This window comes from Gobius niger, assembly GCF_951799975.1.
Source record: "Gobius niger genome assembly, chromosome: 17".
Classification (NCBI taxonomy): Eukaryota; Metazoa; Chordata; class Actinopteri; order Gobiiformes; family Gobiidae; genus Gobius; species Gobius niger.
Genome location: NC_136868.1, coordinates 21,352,865 through 21,371,801, shown reverse-complemented (window position 1 = coordinate 21,371,801; position 18,937 = coordinate 21,352,865). Strand labels below are relative to the sequence as shown.

The window sequence follows — 18,937 nt, the reverse complement described above, 5'->3', positions numbered from 1 at the left end:
CATGTTTAGGGCATTGTGGCGAGGATAGACGCCTCTTCTGTGCAAGGATCACACCTCTATTTCTCATCCTTGTTGTGAGGGTTGATAATACAATGCTTTAAACCCTTTTAGGTGTTTTTAACCCCCGGCATAAGTGTATGTAACTTCACTATGAGCTACTATAGGATAGCAAAGACACATCATCCACTCCACTTCCCTACAGTGCAAAACATGTACAATAGCGTCCACTGATTATGGATTCCTGGGTAAAACATTGTGAGCCTCAGTGGAGTTATTTTAAGAAAGGTCAACTAAACACTCACACTAAGTCGGCAGCACTTGTTTGTTTTAGGTTAAACAGCTCTCTGGACTGGCACCTTTTGTCAGGAGCTTCAGTGAGGAGCGAGTCAACAGCAGCAGGCAAGAGAGGGGTGTTTATAATTCAGCAGTGTTTGGTATTTTGAATGGACATGTATATTGCAATGATGAGCTCATACATCAGTTCATTGCAGGTTGTCCAGTGTTGGCGAGTGAGCAGTTGTCCGACCTGACCCCCACACACACAGTGGCAGACAATCTGGACAATATGATCAAATGTCCTTGTGTCTGAGATCTTGCATGGAGATCTGTGATCTGTAGTTTCTGAGACAGATGAATGAGTATTCCTCTCAATCTGAAGGTTAGTGCAACATTCCCCGCAGTATCCACGTAGGATGTAAAGGGACTGGGAGGCTCCGTTTACTGGAAAAGAAATGAATAAGAGCAGATGGTCGATGTATTATGGGCGTACAGTAGCAGGCACTATCAGCCTCCAAATAAGGGAAGAATTCGTTCCACACCTTTGTTGTTGGAGGTCATGGCTTTTTAAGATTTCCAGATGGGATCAGCAACAAGTTTCACCCAACAACATTGTCATAAGCCACACTCACTGTAGCTTTTTCACTTTTGGACCTTCATTGTAGCATTTTCTGCAGAATCCCTGGCATCCTTTTGCATCTTTGTCCATGTTCTTCTTTGATCTTCTGTTGGTATGGTGGCAGTTAATCCTCCATCTCAAGTAAAAAGGTCCCGGTTTTGATACCAAGCTGGGTAGGCCTTCTCTCTGCACCTGTAGCCCTTTACCAGTAAGCGCTCGCCGCCCCCCCCCAGGCTGGGAACCACTGGTTGAAATGCACATATGCTCCACACGATGTTCCGATGAACGTCAAGCTGCAAATCATCTGAGAACCACTTCACAGCACAAGAATTTTCCATCGTTTTACACTTTTGAAATCAAACTGAACATTCCAACGCATGGTCTATCACGCAGAAAACTACCGCCAGTGTCATCATTTCCCAAACTCCTCCAACACAAGCTTGATTCAAGAAATCAGAACAACTGTCCGCGCGATTGACCAAACCCACCCATTCACCAAACAATGAAACGATGTGGATAAACAGTAAGTTGGTTGGAACATAAAATCTAGGTCCGGTTCAAACACCCGAAATGTTTCCCAAAGACAAACATGTGAAACAATTTAAGAATGAAATGAGACTGGAGTTTGTTTGGACAAGTGAACGGTTACAAAGTCACTCATCCCAGTGCATTTAGACAACAGAACAGTTCAAGTCATCGTTTGTGACAAGCTCGTATTTGACGGCTCGCAGTAAAGCTAGAAGCTCTGCATTGTTGTAAGTATAGCTTCTCAAAGTTTCCAACTGGACAGGGTCTTTTGAGTTTAGGCGAGAGGCAAAACGTCCTCGACACAAACATCCCAATCAACACTCTGAAAACCATTAAAGCAGTGTAATGTAATTTCCCACACATGGTGCAAATGAAGAAGCAAAATGTTCAATATACATCATTTTTATTGTACTGACAGAAAACTTAAACAAGTTGTGAATGTAAAACACTCCGTTTCTGGCAAAAAAGGAGCCAGAACAGGAAAGAAACATGTAAAACAGGAGTGAGGCTCATATTTGGATACACAGAAGGGAATATGACTAACGTGCTGACGTTCTTCTTCGGATCCCTGTGGAAAAAAACAAAGACAATTAGAAAGGCGAAACAACTAAGACCGACAGATCATTTTACTTGCATGCAATTTGGCTTCCATTCTTAGAAACAGATTTCTTTTCAGAATAGGGCACTAAGCTCATCTGGCAATAGGACTCGAAACTCCCAGAGAAATGACACGACACACTCGTAGCTCCTAATTTGGTCAGTGACACCACATCGGTCTCCTCCGTGTAACTGAGCGGCTGGGCCAGTCCAACACAAACACAGAACATGCCAGCATCATTCAGCCTCACTGCCCTGAGAGGTCTGCCCTCCAAATGCCTGGCCACTGTGTTTTACAGGGGTTAAACCGGGACACGCTGGCACTGCCAACACGTGCTCTTCTGCTAAACTCTAACAAATAAAACTCAATGCATATTTTCCATGAGGAGATATCATTATTATCTCCTCATGGAAAATATACATCCAGTTTTATTTGTTTATTTGAGTGATACAGTGCAAAGGAATGAACAAACATGAAAAAAAATCTGGCGGATTTACCTCAAGATAGTTTCCTTCAATAATCCCATAAGGTGAAAACAAATACCACATTCATGCATATTCAGAGCACTGAAGAGCACTGAACGCCTCAGTTCCACCCACTGATGTCACGAGGTGATGCTCCTGTGTTTATAAAGTCAAGGCAACTCCACTTTGACTCTAGAATAAACTGTGTCTTCTAAATAGCTGCCAGCTTTTATCTTTCATCTTAAACAGCTTCACTCCCCTCTCTGCTATAGAAGGCAAGTCTGAGACATGCCATGCAACTATACTGTACCAATGGGCCACAAGTGAGTTAGAGTTCTCTTTTAGAACATAAAATATGAAACTCTTTTTTTATAACTTTCCTTCATAAACTTGCCACTTGACTGGAGTAAAACTATTATTGCACTATGAAAAATTCACAATAAGCACCTCATTCTTATCGATTGAACATAACTGAAGTAGAGGTCCATACCTGCCTACTCGTCGATGTACTCAAAAGGCTCTGGGGGCTCTGGCTCCTGCTCTTCCTCCTCGATCTTGGGGCCATGAGCGGAGACGGGCTCCACCAGCTCTTCCTCTTCCTCACTGGTGTCTTTCATGATGATGATCCCGCCAGTGTTAAGCTACGGACACAACAGGAGGAGTCAGACCTTTTACCCATTTATGTAACATACTTCATTTGCTTCAAGTGGAGGAGTTAAAGTATCTTAGGGTCGTGTTCACAAGTGAGGGACGGATGGAGTGTGAGATTGATAGACGGATCGGTGCGGCATCAGCACAAGTGATGTGGTCGCTGTATCGGACTGTTGTGGTGAAGAGGGAGCTGAGTCGAGGGGCAAAGCTCTCGATTTACCGCTCGATCTACGTTCCCACCCTCACCTATGGTCACGAGATCTGGGTAATGACCGAAAGGACGACATTGCGAATACAAGCGACCAAAATGAGCTTCCTTCGCCGGGTGGCTGGGCGCACCCTTCGGCGGTGAGGAGCTCAGTTACCCGGGAGGAGCAAGTAGAGTTGCTGTTCCTAAATGTCAAAAGGAGCCAGCTGAGGGCATCTGTTCCGGATACCTCCTGGTCACCTCCCTCAAAAGATGTTCCAGCATGTCCTTTTGGGAGGAGTCCCCCCAGAACAGCTGGAGGAGGAGTGTGTGGATCGGGAAGTCTGGGCATCTCTGCTCAAACTGCTGCCTCCGCGGCCCCGGAGAAAGTGGAAGAATATGGATGGATGGATGGACTTTATTTTAACCCGAAGATGAGGCAAGTGAAATTAAATCAGTGAGCTCAGTGTGGTTTATATGAAATGCAACTCCAGGAAAATGAATCAGCTTGTCTTGTTCTTTTGCTCCAATCAAAATAAGGCGGCTGAATTTGACCAGCCATTCAATAAACTTTGAGAGCGTGACCAGACTTCAAGATAAGTCAGTAATTACCACAGACTATCTGATGTCCAATAGGGAGGAATAGTTGTGTGATTTATGATGTGATACTGTGGTTGTCTTCACAGGGGCAGTGCGACTTTCTTTTAAATTTACAGCAGTGTTACAGTGTTGACATTTACAGCAGCTGTGAGGAGTTCAGGCCAGAACTAACCAGCTCCATCCCAGTTTGAAAATGTTATTTAGAAGAAAAAACACAGCCCTGGGATCGACTTCACTGTATGGTCAATGAAGTGGACCAGACAGAGATGTTGGCTCATAATACTCTGCTCCTAAACCCAATTATTAAGTGTGGAAACTTGATTTTAATCCTCATATAAATGGTTTGTTCATAAAGTGTGATGTTGACTTAAATCAAAGTCTAATAAAATGGCCCTGTGGTTAATCAGACAGAGGCTGGTAAAGCGCAGCGACACAGGAGAAGTTCTTACTGGTTTAAAGGGCTGGTAGCGGCAGCTCTCTGGCATCGTCAGCACTTTGAGTTGAGCTGGCATCACTCGCGCCGGGTTTTCCAGGAGTTGGAAGTTGGGCTCAGCCTCTTTCTTCTTCTCTTCATCCTTTTTCTCCTTTTCTCCTTCTTGGACCTCCTGGAAGACGTGGGCAGACATTCAGCACAAATCAAAGACTAAACACAAAATATTAAGACCTCAAACACCATTTCAGAAATGGGAACATGCTAAAAGGCCCTGACTGTGACTGGCAAGCTCTGCGTCTATCCAGGTTCCAGTTTGTCATTCAGCTCAGGTTTATTGAGTCAAAAGCCTGAGATCATAAACGCCTGTTGTAAGAATTCATTCTGATCTATCAGCGCAACCACTTGGCAAAACGAAAGAATTAAACAATGTTATAATCCATGGGTAAATCACCAATGCTTTACAGGTTGCTGATAGAGGTCTGGACACACATCTGCTGCCAGAGAGTTGTCATTGCTTTGTATTTATCCAGGAACATAAACATGAGTATTTGTGCTGAAATAACCACTCACCACTTCCATCTTCTCCTCCTCCTTTTCCTTCTTCTCCTTCTCCTTCTTCTTGGCTTTGGCCGTGATGGAAAGAACAGCGGTGGACACCTGCCAGGCACACACATTCACAACATGTAAGACAATACTGAGGGCAGCCGTAATCTCATCTACAAACACGGCTCGAAGTTTATGAAGCGCGTCAACCGCAACATAATCACTCGTGCTCTTCATACATTATACTGTGAGAGCGTGACAGACTGGTCAGAAAAATAGACCTCCGATGCCACAATAATAAACGCTGTGGGCAGGAAAATCACTCTGTGCAAGGGTTCAAAATGATTGGAAATGCTGGCTTCATGGACTATTTACTCTCATGGGGGAAAAGCAAAACAGGCTTTTGTCATGAAGTGCCCAGTTCTCACCTTTTCCTTCTCCTTTTCCTTAGGAACCTCCAGAGCCGGTGGGTACGCAAAGGTCGAGGGCTTGCAATTGGAGCGATACTGAACCTTGGGCATCTGCAAAAAAAAGACAAAAAGATATCAGTGTTTACAAAATGAACATTGGAAGCAAAGTTTGAAGTTGGTGACTTTCTCGCTTTGTCCATGATTGGCAGGACATTATGAGTTTCTCAGGGGACAAATTACGATCACATTGTTGGGCTGTTTGTCTGTAGTCGCGTGGCAGAGGCAGTGTAGAACAGGTGTGAGCTGCTCTCAGGAGACACTGTAGCCAACATGTATTTGTCTTTGGTGCTGTTTTGAATAGGAAGGTCTTTACACCACCATTTATACCCCCGCAAGGTCAATAAAGCCAGGGATCCCGTTGAAGCTCCGATGTGCACATGTCCCTGGGACGTGCTGCGGCAAATTTAGGCAGCCAAGCTCAGATAATGCCCACGCCGTGTTCCTTTAAGTTTGCACAATGTCATCCTGATCCTGGTATCAGTTTGCCTTGTTAGGGTTTCACTGCCCCTTTGATGAGCAAATAAAGCACAACTACTACAGCAAATGTAACCAATGAAAGAATAAGCAGGGTTTACTCTTAAAAACTTTGAAAGATTTCATCATTTTACGGCTGAACGCTACCTTGAGGTCTTTGTTGAGGCCGATGATGGCAGTGGGAGTGAATGCCAGAGACAGGAAGTGGGACAGAGGGAACCAGAACCAGAACTGTGTGAAGACGAGCAGTCCCACCACGGACGGCATGTGAGTGTGGCCCGTCCGGGACTGCAGCGAGATGCTCACGTTGCGCCCACCTGCGCGGAAAACAAAAGTTACAGCCGAGACTCGAGACACATTTTGTACACTGAAAACAAAACAAAAAAAACACTTTGCCCATAGATTAAGACACTTGAGAAGCTTTCTTAAAAAACTTACGTCTATAATAGCTTTGACAGATACAAATAAAGGGTTTATGTCAAGGGACAAGGATGTAACCCACCCACAGAAGATTAAGAACTACAAAGACATCCTGGCCATTTGATTAGAACGAGCATTGTCTTTTCACATGACAAGAAGGAACCTTGGCTCAAACTATACTGAGGAAGGACAGCGAAGAATAGCATAGGAAAGAAAAATAGGAGGCAACTAGACATGTCAACTTTCAGACGCTAAGACATAACTTTCAAAAGAGTCATACAATGCAGGTAGGGCTTAACTCTGTATCCACCCAACACACAATACCAGATAAATCATTCGCTTTTGTCCAGCCATGCACTTTCTGTCTCCTGAGGTCAGTTCAAGTATTTATAAGCAGGCTCTTATCTTCGTATCTAGACTAAACCAATTCCACTAAATGAATAACCCGAATGAGTCACTGCCCACCACTTTACAACATATAGTAATGTGAAGCTCAAGTGGCCATTTAGAGGCTGTGAAAAGAGAGCTCTCGACTTGTCATTCATACTTCAGTTTTATTATCAACTTTTACCAAATGGGGACATTTAAAAAGTGATCTCTGAAAGTAGTTACAAACCTCATCGAGGATCTAAGTCGACACTAGAACATGTCAGTATTAAGAGCAAGGCAAGAGGGAGAGAGGTACAGAGAGAGAGAAAGAGAGAAAACATTTCCTACGTAATGAGCAGCAGAGATCATGAAACTGAGCTCTAATAGTTTCCGCCCGTCAAATTATACACAATTACTGTTGCACCTCAAAAACACCTCATCCTCCAAGAGGCAGAGCACTGACACCCAGCTCCATGGCTAAAACAACAGCCCATATGCTACACATTCAGGAGGCTTTTATTACAGCCTGCACTTGTAATCTCTGTGAAATAAAGTGACTGTCTGACAATGTGACCAACCAGAGTCAGAACACTGCTGTAACACACGCCGTTTGTACTCTCTGCCGTGGAGCATATTCCAGACATGCTTCTCTCTGTACAACACCTGAGAGTGTATTTTGACAGGAGTATGTAAACAGGACTGGTTTCTTTCTGCTGTAGCAGTGGGTTCGTGTTAGCGAGGGGGCTTTCTTGCCTACATTTGTGTTTACATGTGACAGTGGGCGTGCTGGGATTGTATGGCCGTTGCTGTATGTGATAATGTGCAGCTCAGCAGACCTCACACACACACACAACATAGAGTCCACAAACACAGACACATCAGACAAACAGTAATCACCGAGGGGAAACCAAGAGGGCCATGTGTCACTGCACCAAGCACAGACTGGACAATCCTGCTGCACTTAATGATGTGTTCCTGTCAGAACATGGGTGGTCAGACCAGGGAGGCTGCCTTCAGCTTCAGTCATCACTAATGTCACCTGGGGTGTGAAGGGAACCCACTAAGCAAAGACACAAACCTGCATCAAGGATGCCCTGAGCAAGGATTGCCCCAAACTTGGCCATGACATCATCATGCTTGTCGTTGATCACCTTGGAATACAGCTGCCTGAACTGGTTCACCTAAACGACAGGAGGAAGGTTAGAAACACAAGGAATTACTGAGCACATTTTATACAAGTTAACCTATATATAAAATGAACAATATGACTTGTATAAATAACCACTGTAGCTCTGAACAAAAAGAGCAGCTACCTTTGGACAGGTGACTTCAGTTTGCTGGATCATGATGAGGGCTGAGGCGATAAGTGCTCCTTGTCTCACGTAGTTGACTGGGTCATTGGTCATCGGCTCCAGCAGATTGATAGCCTCCTGAAGTTGAACATCCATAATATGGACCATGAATGACAATTAAACTGGTTTGCAGTTCTTAGTGCACATTCTACTGTAGAAACATGTCATTATTATCTACTTTTGCTGTGCACACAAAGCATGAATTAGTTCATAAGTTTATGTGCATTGTGCAGATTTGTCAAACATCTGACTAGATCTTTCCAAACACAGGAAGGAGATCAATAACGCATGCAGCCAGACCACGCAAATTAATGACATTAGTGGCAGGCATATCTGGTTGCCCGGGACAACCAAGCACAACCCTGAATTCCCAGTTTCCGCTCAACAATTTTGAGCAGAGCAGTGACTCTACATAAAGCATTTTAGCACCAACTGTACAACATTGTTAGTTCTGTAACATACCCCAAATCTTAATTTAAAAGAAACAGTTTTATTTTCATGTCTCAGTGAAAACTAAAGCTGAGCACAGGCACCACAGTACATCTGATGTCAACTACTTAAAATATTCACATTATTAAATGTGAGGGATTAAAATCAGGTAAAATAAGTGACATCGCTGGTGAAACACTAAATAAAACAGAAAACCACTTGAAGCCCATAATTGTGCACAAAGGCCTTTTCATTTCCAGCCTGTTTTGTCTTTTCACTGAACATTAAGATAGAGGAAAAGAGGCTGAGAATTTACCTTGTTGCCCGTCCCAGCACAACAGATGCCCAAAGCCATGGCCGCTCCACAGCGCACATGAGGGTTATAGCTCTCAGACAGAAGAGACACCACACTGGGACACTGCTCTGGGGTCCTGGACAGAGACAACATGGACATTTTCACATACTGTGGCCTTCCTTACAAACATGTTTTAATATAAACTTGTAGCCAATTTGAGCTTAAAACAATTGTCAAATAAACGTATGAAAGTTCATTCCTTATTTTTGTGAACGCCAAAGAAACAATTGCACTTCAAAGGATCTCTGTTTTATACCAATGCCTTTATTACCCTCATCTCGTGGAGAACAGAAAGTGACAAATCTAAACAACGGGGTGACTTGGTTGGGGGAAATGACCTCCCAGAATCTGTGGCCCGTTGCCAGAAAGAAGCCTGTCATCTGTTTAGTGCAGACTGACTCATGGGCAGGAGCTGGGGGGAGGAGAGCTCGACGGGAGCGAGACGTGAGAGAGAATGCTGATCAGATGCTGAGAGCGGAGAAGGAAACTGGGAAAGCAGCAGAGGAGTCCAGACATCTGAAAGTTTGGAGGCTGCTGTAGTGATGCAGAACGAAACTGGGGGTTCATCCAAAATGTGGGAACCAAAGAATTTCCACCTCATGGATCTCTGAGGGACGGTACTCTTGTCGCATTCTTCTTTGGACGACGGGGAATATAAAAGTTGGAGCTGGGTTTTTTTGCAAGCAAAAAGAAAGCTGATTCGACTGCATTTTATCGTGAAGTAAGAAATGCAAGATTCAAAAATATCAATATTTCGCAATTCTTCACATGCAAAATAAGTTAATGAATTTGTGAACATGCTATTGATTACTTGATGTCATTTCCATTTCTTTTACAGGTGCTGGATATTCAGAAAGATGGCAGAGAGGAGGTTGTAACCGCGGAAACGCACTTGACAAACACATCAATTTGGGAATTTTCCTGGTGATGAACCCTTTGCTTTCGGACTCCGACAGAGCGGCACCGGTTGCATGTCTCTATAAAGCATGTAGTACAGCGGTCTGCCCTCGGCCTGTGACAGCGGGACCATGCAGACCCCGTCTAAAGCCCCGGAGACCTCACATGCGTCGCTCGGACCCGCTGTGCCCTCTGCCCTAACATGTCTCACTCACAGGAGGCTGCACTTCACAACAGCTCCACACCGGGAGAGCGGCCTGGGCTTCAGCTGCAGTGGGCTGCGCTGCTTATCGTCATGGTCATCATACCCACCATCGGGGGAAACATTTTAGTTATTCTCGCAGTGTCGCTTGAAAAAAAGCTGCAAAATGCGACAAACTATTTCCTAATGTCTCTGGCTGTCGCGGACCTGCTGGTGGGACTTCTAGTGATGCCGATCGCTCTGGTTACGGTCCTCTACAGTAGGTTTTGCACCACACAAAGATTCTTGAGCTAAAGAGTAAGCCACATTCATCTGTTTTATCCATATCATCGGTAATTATATCCAAATAAAGGTTGGTAGCAGCAACATCACTCTTGTAATCAATATACGGATAAACTAATTATACAGAATTACATTGAACAACAAAGTAGTCGACTACGGATAACCAATGACATTTGTAAAACCGATTAGACCGATTGGAATAACATGCAAGAGAAACAGCTTAACTTTCATTCCTTTCCTTGCCGCTGGCATAAAAGTGAACTTTAAAGAACTCAAATAAACATAGCTGCTGAGAATAGTCTCCATATACGCATAAAGCCTTTAGTTTTATAAACACTTAGTCAAGCCCATTTTTCCGGGAAAAGCAGTTTCTCTGACAGATAAACAAAATCAATCTTCATGTATGGTGCATTTGATTTACAAAACCAATATTTTCAGAATGACTTAAGTGACCAAAGACATACGTATGGCTCTGCAGGTTAACCGTTTTACTGAATAAATGCTGTCCTTTTGTATTATTCCCTATTAGACTCAGACTGGCCTCTTCCGGAGTTCGTCTGTCCCATTTGGCTCTTCCTGGATGTGCTATTTTCAACTGCATCCATCATGCACCTGTGCGCCATCTCACTGGACAGATACATCGCCATCAAGAAGCCAATTCAACACAGTCAATACAAGTCCAGAGCCAAAGCCTTGCTGAAGATTGCACTGGTGTGGCTAATATCCATTTGTAAGCATATAACTTTACACATAAACCTCCATTTCAAACATGTGTGCAGTCACTATTTCACAAGAGCAGTGTCAGTGCCGTTAAGCTCTGATCAAATAAACTACTACGCAGGCTTTACTTGCAACAATAGTAAACAGATATAAGACTATTCTTTACAGACAAAGGCACATGTATAATCGCAACTGATTTTGTTTTTCAGGTATTGCTATTCCAATACCGATTAAGGGGCTTCAGAACTACCCTCTTCCCAACAACATCACATTCAACAGTAACCACACGTGCCTGCTGAAAACGGACACTTTCCAGGAGTTCATCATGTTCGGCTCTTTGGCAGCGTTCTTCATCCCACTGACTATTATGATGGTCATCTATTTACTCACGGTCCAAGTGCTGCGTAAAAAGGTTTATTTGCTCAAGTCAAGAGTGACCCAACGCCTTAGCCATCCTGCTGTGTGTACAGTGTTTCAAAGGAAACACAGTGCCTCCCCACCTCACACTGAGCAAACATTTGACCTCAAGTTTCACTGGTTGCAAGAAAACCCTACTGCCGGCTCTATGCCCCCATCTGGTGAAGAGGTGCCCCTTCGCAGAATGTCTACCATGGGCAAAAAGTCAATGCAAACTCTGAGCAATGAACAACGGGCTTCTAAGGTTCTTGGCATCGTTTTCCTGCTGTTTGTGGTTATGTGGTGCCCTTTCTTCATCACCAACATCACCTCTGTACTATGCACCACCTGTGATGTCAACTTAATCGGCCGCCTTATGGAGATCTTTGCGTGGGTCGGCTACATGTCTTCAGGCATCAACCCTTTGGTGTACACCCTTTTTAACAAAACATTTAGAGAGGCTTTTGCCCGCTACATCACATGTCAATACAAGAACTACGGGCACCATGGACATCACTCCTCCACTTTAGAAAGAACACTGACGCAAATGTCATTTCACACGTCAGTGGCCCAAAGCTCTAAGCTGTTCATGAAACACGGGATACGCAACGGCATTGGGTACTCAAGTCCACTGAGGTGCCGGCAGGCTGCGACTGCCGTTGTTCTGGACACAATGCTCCTGACTGAAAGGGTGGAGTGTAAACATGAGGAATATGTTAGCTCTGTATAGTCCCAGGAAAACACTTCGAATTGAATTATACAAACTATTCCACATTGTTTAAATAAAGCCGAGCAATCAACAGTTGTGCATTGGCAAAGGCATTGTTTTAAGTCATTTTCTTTATTAAACAATGGCAACATTTGTCAGTGTCAAGTCTTGCATTTTTCTTAGAAACGTAAACCTTTTACAAAGTTATTAAATGGCGAAATTGCACTATGCCCCGTTATTAAAGTGCTACGCGAAAAATTATAATCATGTGCCGAACTAGTCTGGGTGTCTATATAAACAGAGTAAGATTTCAGTTCATCTCTCAGCATGTTGATCAAACAGTGCATCACTGAGCCTTTTATGGTTTATAGAAGTTTCCAGAGCAATAGCTAAACACTGCATTTTGTGGTATGAATTCCAAAGAGTCTGGAAAGCAACGGATTACCCTTCAGTTTCATCTCCCTGACAGTTTCATCTTGTGGCCAATGCACAAATGGTTATTCCTTTGTTGATTGAACAGGTAACAGGATGTATCAATCTCTTACCTGAACAGGATAAAGCCAATGGACTCCACAGCTGCCCGCCTCACATCATCATTCACATCACTTACCTACAAAGGTGAAAAAAAAACAACAGTTACCAGATGTACAGGGATGGAGCACCACCTACTGGACAATGAGCTGATCTTGTTTGAGTCAGTCCAGAACAGGTTTTTGTTATATCCATACAAGATTTACAATGATAATTAAGCCCACAGATGAGTAGTAATAAACCTTATTGAATTAATACAGTACAATTTATTTACAAATGATGCAGAGGAACAGGGACAGTCCTGTTTAGATTAGCATTTGCCTTGCACAATAAACCTGTCCTGCTTTATGTTTATACGTTGTAAAAATGGTCAAGCAGCAGACACTCACAGCGACGTGCAGCAGGCGCCGAATGGCCTTGTTGTTTCCAGAGCCACAGTACGCCATGCCAACCGTGTACATACCAGAGCGCCTCAGGATAGGGTCCTAACAAAGGCAGAGAGATGATAATAAACCCCGAGTTCATTTCCTCTGTCACCTCTGTACAAATAGATAATAAATGCCAATAATGCCAATACCTTGTCCCTGCAGAGGCTCTCTATAAGGGCATCAGCCTCCTCCATGCGGCCATACATGACCATAGCGATTCCCACTGCCAGGCCACGCAGGATCTTCTCATGCTGCGTCTCTTGAGCGTAGCCTACCATGTCCTCAATGGCTTGGGCCGACTTGGAGCCCAACATGACAAGACCAAGAGCTAAACCTGCAGCTTCACCTGAGAAGCACCATACACAATAAAAACATTAGATTTCAACAAGACTCAAGGTCAATAACAGTTCTGTCGCCTACACACCAGTGACAGCATCGTCCTGGTAGAGGTTGGACTTCAGTAGGTCATAAACATCCTGCCTGGCTGTGCCCAGTGCAGCCAAACCGAGACCAAGGCCGCCGCCATGACGCACAATCTGGAAATTACAATAACAGTGATCACAAAAAAAAGCAAATCATTCTATAGTCGAAACAGTTTGAAAACTAACTTACATCATTGCTGGCATTTTTAAGCTGACCCAGCAAGTAGTCAATGATGTCACCACCGTGGTTAGCGTGAATGAGCCCCAGAGCATAAAGACCGCCTCCCTCCTGATAGGCAGAGCCAGGAGAGGTGTCTTTTGGCAAGTAGGTGGCCATTAACTGAAGCGCCTCCTTCTCATGGCCCTAGATACAAGAATTACAAGCTGTAACAAATATGAGATTATTTGAAATGTGCAATCTGTCATTTGAACATACCCTGTGGATTACACCAAGACTGGCTGTCGCTGTGAATTTTGCCCAGTTAGTGGCTCTGGCCAACCATTCCAGATTTTCCCTTGAAATAAAAAAATAAATAAAAGAAAAATAAATAAAAACACTTGAAACATTGATCTGTAATTTTGCCCTTTTAATGGCCAATTTTGTGCATTTACCTGAGAAATTGGTCACTTGTGGTTCCTGTATGCATAAAAGAATTGGCTATAACTGTGGCTGTATGACAAACAGAATTTCGAACTGCATCCTGTGATGAGAAAAAATATATATATTTAGGATGACTACGAATCACAGCGATCTCAAAAATATGATTTACTTATTACTTTTGTGTTTTTCAATATCATTAAATCCGTGTTGTTATTTCGAATGAGAAACTGTAAATGTAGCTCAATAGCCATCTCTCCACTGAGAATTTTTATCATCTTGGCATTCTGGTCTTTAGGGTCGTCTTTCTACAAAGACAGGATATACAACATGAGAACATATAAAGCACTTTTAAACATCATATGAACAGGTGAAGCTTACGGAATCTGTTGGTTTTCCAGCAGGTGAGCTTCCAGGCTTATCATCGGTGTCCATAGCCTCACTATTACAAACGTTAAATTAATGTTAATGCATTTACCATGACAGAAAAAACTACAGACACACAAAACCCTTCACCTGTCTTTGTCTGATGTTGGCACAGTGCCAGTGTTAGTAGATCCAGGAACAGCAGGGATAGGGGTCCCCACTGTGCGAAGATTCTGAATAACTGAGGAGAGGAATTGCTGACTGGCACTCTCATAAAGATCAAAACAGATCTGATAAGCCATCAGCAGGTTGTCCTCTTTCACCAGTTTCTCCAAAATGTCACTCACGGCCTGAGGGTCATCCAGGAAAATCAGGCACTAAGAAGAAGAAAAAAATTTGAATTTGGCGAATCAAGTGTATAAATTGTAAATAAATTGAGTTTCGGGAGAAGCCAAAAAGATACCTGACAAACATTGATGAAGTCTGGCTTATCCAAATTCATATAGAGTTTAACTAGGACACGTAGTACTTCGTTGCGAAACTTCTTGTTTTGCATCAAGGACATGCAAACCTTCAAACTGTAGGCAAGAAGGCTGCTCACATCACTCTGTATGACATAAAAAGATTATGACCAAATGGTCTGAAAACATACGCAAAGTCATAAACTGCTACAACAATATTTACTGACTGATTCTAAAATGGTCTTCTCAAACATGTCAAGACGTCTGGTTTCCAAGGCAATTCCAATGGCTTGCTTGTATTTATGATCATCAAGGCAACGCAAAAACATTTTGTTGACAATTCCCTCCAGACGGGGATCAATGCTTTTCTTCTCTTCATCTTCTGGTAGTTCAGCATTCTCCACTCGCAGTTTTGTGTAGTGATCAATACATTTGGCTACAGAGACAAAAAGATATTTAGATATAAAAGTTGCATTTTAACTACTTTTACAAGATGAAGAGCTAAAGCCCTAGTTCTACTTGGACTCACCTATGATGGTCTCCACATATTCAGAGTCATCTGTAACATTGAAGAGATCTCCAGCTCCAAGAGCGTAGTTCAGGGACTCCTCAAAAGCTCCAAGGTGATAGAAAACCTTTGATGCCACAAGAGCAGCAAATTGTCTACTCCGGAATGACTCATCTTCATACAACACTTCACTGGAAAAAAAAACAATAAACATTGACTCATATCACAATGGTTCTATTTTAAATTAACAACATCAAACAGCAAAATCTGACTACTTACATTTTGTCGACTGATCCTGAAATTTCCGCCCAAAAGTCATTGACTATGGCGTCCAGTTTATGAAGCGCAAACTCCTAAAAAAGAAACAAATTAAAATCCATTTCCTTCACGTCATGAATCTGCCTGCATGAGCTCAGAATCCCGATGTGATCAGTACCTTGAGTTGTGGCTCATCTTCGTCCAGAAGGGATATAATCCCGGCTGAAAAAAAGTAATACAAGTTTAGACAAACAAGCACAAGTATGATTCTTTACAAAACAAATGTAATAAACCCATAATTAAAGCAGTGACTTGCCAACAGTGACTGGAGTCCAGTGTCTCGCTATGACAGCGCTATTTATTTTTGACATCTACTAGCTAAAAATCTACGAAAAACCAAACTATCAGAAAGCATCAGAGCCAGCAAAAATGTTTATGAAGACGGATAATTAAGTCCTGACACATTGTAATAATAATCATGTTGTTATTAGCCTAGCATCAGTAAGTAAGCCGTGTGACTCAGCTAAATCAATGGGAGCTTGCTAAACTTGTAGTTATCAATATAAATGCACCTACCAGCAGATGTAATCATGGTAAGGTCACTATTCCTCTCAGGCCCACGTCCCTGGATAACTTGAAATATCCGTAAAGGGTTTTACAACGTAATAACAGTATATTTTGTTCAGTTTTCCGAAGCAGCAACGCACCTGACTAGCGCAGCCGCTGCTAACTTCTTTTTGTCTGATGCCGACGCAAAGACCCAGAAAGGACCTCAAACCGGGCTGTCCTCATCTATGCCTTATCATAAACATGTTAAGAGTAAACATTATTAGGCCTACCTAGATTATCACAAAAATATATAGGCCCACACATTATATTTTGTTAGTTTGTTACTTCTATTAGCGTTCTAACAGAACTATATAAACGCATTTCCAGAATAACGCCCCTAAATGCAAAAAGGCCTAATTTCCTGCCTGACTGTAAATGTGATTTCTACTACTACTACTACTACTACTACTACTACTACTACTACTACTACTACTACTACTACTACTACTACTACTACTACTACTACTACTACAAAAAAAAAATCCACAACCTTCATTCACTTCATTAATTTATTATTTAATTAATTTTAACAGATAATACATAAAAATCTACAAAATGACAGGCCAACATATAAAAAGTAGTTGAACATACAAAATACATAAACATAATTTTAAAATTATCTCCAGTAGCTACAATAGCCTACAGGAACATACAACACCTTCCTATTCCTTTCAAGAGTAGACAGCACAATACATCTATGGTAGGCAGATATTAAATAAATACACTAATAAGCAATAACATCTTGGCCACAATCCACTACTAAAATTAATCGTGTTTTTACATATATATATATATTAGCGTTGAAATACTGTGCTTTATAACTATGTATATTAAATAAAACTGCCTGCATCAATCGAAAACTTAAGAGCCACAGTCAAGAAGATTTGTTAGCTGTCTTTTCCAGATGACTCCTCATCCACATGACCTACAGCAGACTGGATATTGGTTTTCAGAGGAATACCCTCATCTCTGTCACCGTGGTTACCTGGTAAGAAAACAAAAAGTAACATACATTTAATTACAGTGCAGTGGAGAAACTTTCATGTCTTTCCAGAATATGAATAGATACTTTTTAATGTTTGCTGCAGCCCTGTGAAGCAACACCTAGCTGTTCAACAAATGGGACACAAATGGGTTCCATTTGGCCCAGTGCTGATAGACCTACTTGTTTGCCTGTGTCCAGTGGAGCTGCTGTTGGCTTGATTTCTTGGTGTTCTCCCGTTGGACCCAAGTAAACATTGGAATGGCCAGAGAATCGGGTTCCGTCTATGCCCTGGATTATCTTTAAAGAGACAATTAAGACATGTTTACCACATTGCTAGTTTATCAGAAGGCCCCATTTAATGAATGCTGCTTTTGTTTGCAAGGTCTTTGAGCTGACCCGCAGTTGTAAATGTAGGCTAGTCTTTGTGAGATAATAATGAGTGCATACAAACATAATTGGATATTATGTTTGTCCTGAACATTTTCCTTTCAGCTTTATAAACCAAACTGGATTTGAATATTTCTGACCAGTGTTTAGAGTTCAAACTTCATGTTGACTTTAACAGTTTACCATGTTGCTATAGCTATGACTTTGGGTGAACTGTCACTTCTAATCTGCTGAGAATAATTTAAAGTAATCCCAAATACTCAATATATAGGCAATATGTATTATTACACCTGCTGTTCTGGACGAATAGACGACTCTACAGGTGTTTTTCTTGATTTCAAGTATGTTGTCTTCTTTCTTGGGAATGAAACTTCCGATCCATATAGAGTCTGCAGCCTGTCTGTGAAACACAGATCGCATCATATTCTCAAGGACCTGGGCGCATTGCTCTGTTTCAGCGCTCTCCAAAGTTGTGCGTATTAATCCAATGAGAGCTGGCTGTGCAATTTTGGCACGCTTTGTCCGCGCCTTCACGTCTCTGAGGATCTCCTTAAGGTAAAGCAGGTTTCCTTGACAGCTTATAAAAGTCTGTCTAAAGAGGAATACAATGATTGGACAGTCAATTGTTCTTTTTGTGCTGGAAATGTTTGTTCTCCTCGTGACAGTTTTCTCACAACTGTCATTACGCGTCTCTTTCCCTACCTCTTCGCTTGGGTTGGCAACAGCTTTTGGTCTCACAGTTAAAGGCATTTCCAAATGAGATGGCGCTGTTTTACCACACGCAAGCTTTTCATTTTCAAAGTCACAGCGCGTGTCTGGCAGAGCGGGATCTGGTTGTCCGTTTGGAAAGCTGGTTTGGCCAAACACGTCACGGAGAAAGTCCTGCAAAATGCCAGCGTCATCGTCCTCTTTACTTTTACCAACATCGCTGACGAGATGAATCTTTTCACGCCCTCCGATCAGAGCTAAAACCCTTTGAAACTCTTTCTCCTCTTCGGCTAACGCGTCTCCCGGGGAACACGGCTCTGCCATCGCTGAGGCACATTCATTCACGGCTGCGCGGATCGCTTTGAACGTGCACCAGCGTCTTCCGGTGCAGGAACCACGAGTGACGCGGGGCGGGGCGGGTTAAAGAAATACAAGTCGGTCTGCTTCTGAGCTGACCAAAATACTCACCGAAAAAAGTGACTATTATCACTGCCATCAGAACCTAGTAGTAGGCTAAGCTTTATTATATTAACGCAACACATTTTAACAGAACCACAATCTCAGATATTTTATTGAATTAAGCTCTCAGATTTATTCTGTCATTTGAGAGCAAAAAGGTACATACAAAAACATCACTAATTGCACTCAAAACCCCGTTGAGCTGGTTGGTGTATAGTTTCAGGATGTGGAGGCAACTTTTTT

The 18,937-nt window shown here is 42.6% G+C and overlaps 3 protein-coding genes across 3 annotated transcripts; 1 reads left to right on the top strand and 2 right to left on the bottom strand.

Moving 5' to 3' along the window:
- Positions 1-1,854: 1,854 nt before the first annotated feature.
- On the bottom strand, positions 1,855-16,294 carry psmd1 (proteasome 26S subunit, non-ATPase 1). Its single transcript, XM_079575522.1, has 25 exons — positions 16,123-16,294; positions 15,725-15,768; positions 15,568-15,641; positions 15,310-15,479; positions 15,008-15,216; positions 14,783-14,926; positions 14,470-14,696; positions 14,335-14,395; positions 14,133-14,261; positions 13,968-14,056; positions 13,792-13,870; positions 13,546-13,719; positions 13,358-13,469; positions 13,083-13,279; positions 12,895-12,990; positions 12,520-12,584; positions 8,730-8,844; positions 7,946-8,062; positions 7,711-7,813; positions 5,991-6,160; positions 5,328-5,420; positions 4,927-5,013; positions 4,373-4,528; positions 2,976-3,126; positions 1,855-1,991 (listed from the first exon to the last, which is right to left on the bottom strand). The coding sequence occupies exons 1-24, from the start codon at positions 16,136-16,138 to the stop codon at positions 2,980-2,982; spliced, it is 2,874 nt and encodes a 957-aa protein (XP_079431648.1). The 5' UTR covers positions 16,139-16,294; the 3' UTR covers positions 1,855-1,991; positions 2,976-2,979.
- htr2b (5-hydroxytryptamine (serotonin) receptor 2B, G protein-coupled) lies at positions 9,018-12,021 on the top strand. The gene is made up of 4 exons (XM_079574558.1): positions 9,018-9,489; positions 9,607-10,126; positions 10,679-10,879; positions 11,079-12,021. Exons 2-4 carry the CDS (start codon positions 9,868-9,870, stop codon positions 11,993-11,995), a joined length of 1,377 nt encoding a protein of 458 aa, XP_079430684.1. The 5' UTR covers positions 9,018-9,489; positions 9,607-9,867; the 3' UTR covers positions 11,996-12,021.
- Positions 16,295-16,800: 506 nt separating the features above from the next.
- On the bottom strand, positions 16,801-18,642 carry LOC306977183 (uncharacterized protein C2orf72 homolog). The gene is made up of 3 exons (XM_079575374.1): positions 17,818-18,642; positions 17,321-17,437; positions 16,801-17,140 (listed from the first exon to the last, which is right to left on the bottom strand). The coding sequence occupies exons 1-3, from the start codon at positions 18,557-18,559 to the stop codon at positions 17,043-17,045; spliced, it is 957 nt and encodes a 318-aa protein (XP_079431500.1). The 5' UTR covers positions 18,560-18,642; the 3' UTR covers positions 16,801-17,042.
- Between the last annotated feature and the right edge of the window lie 295 nt (positions 18,643-18,937).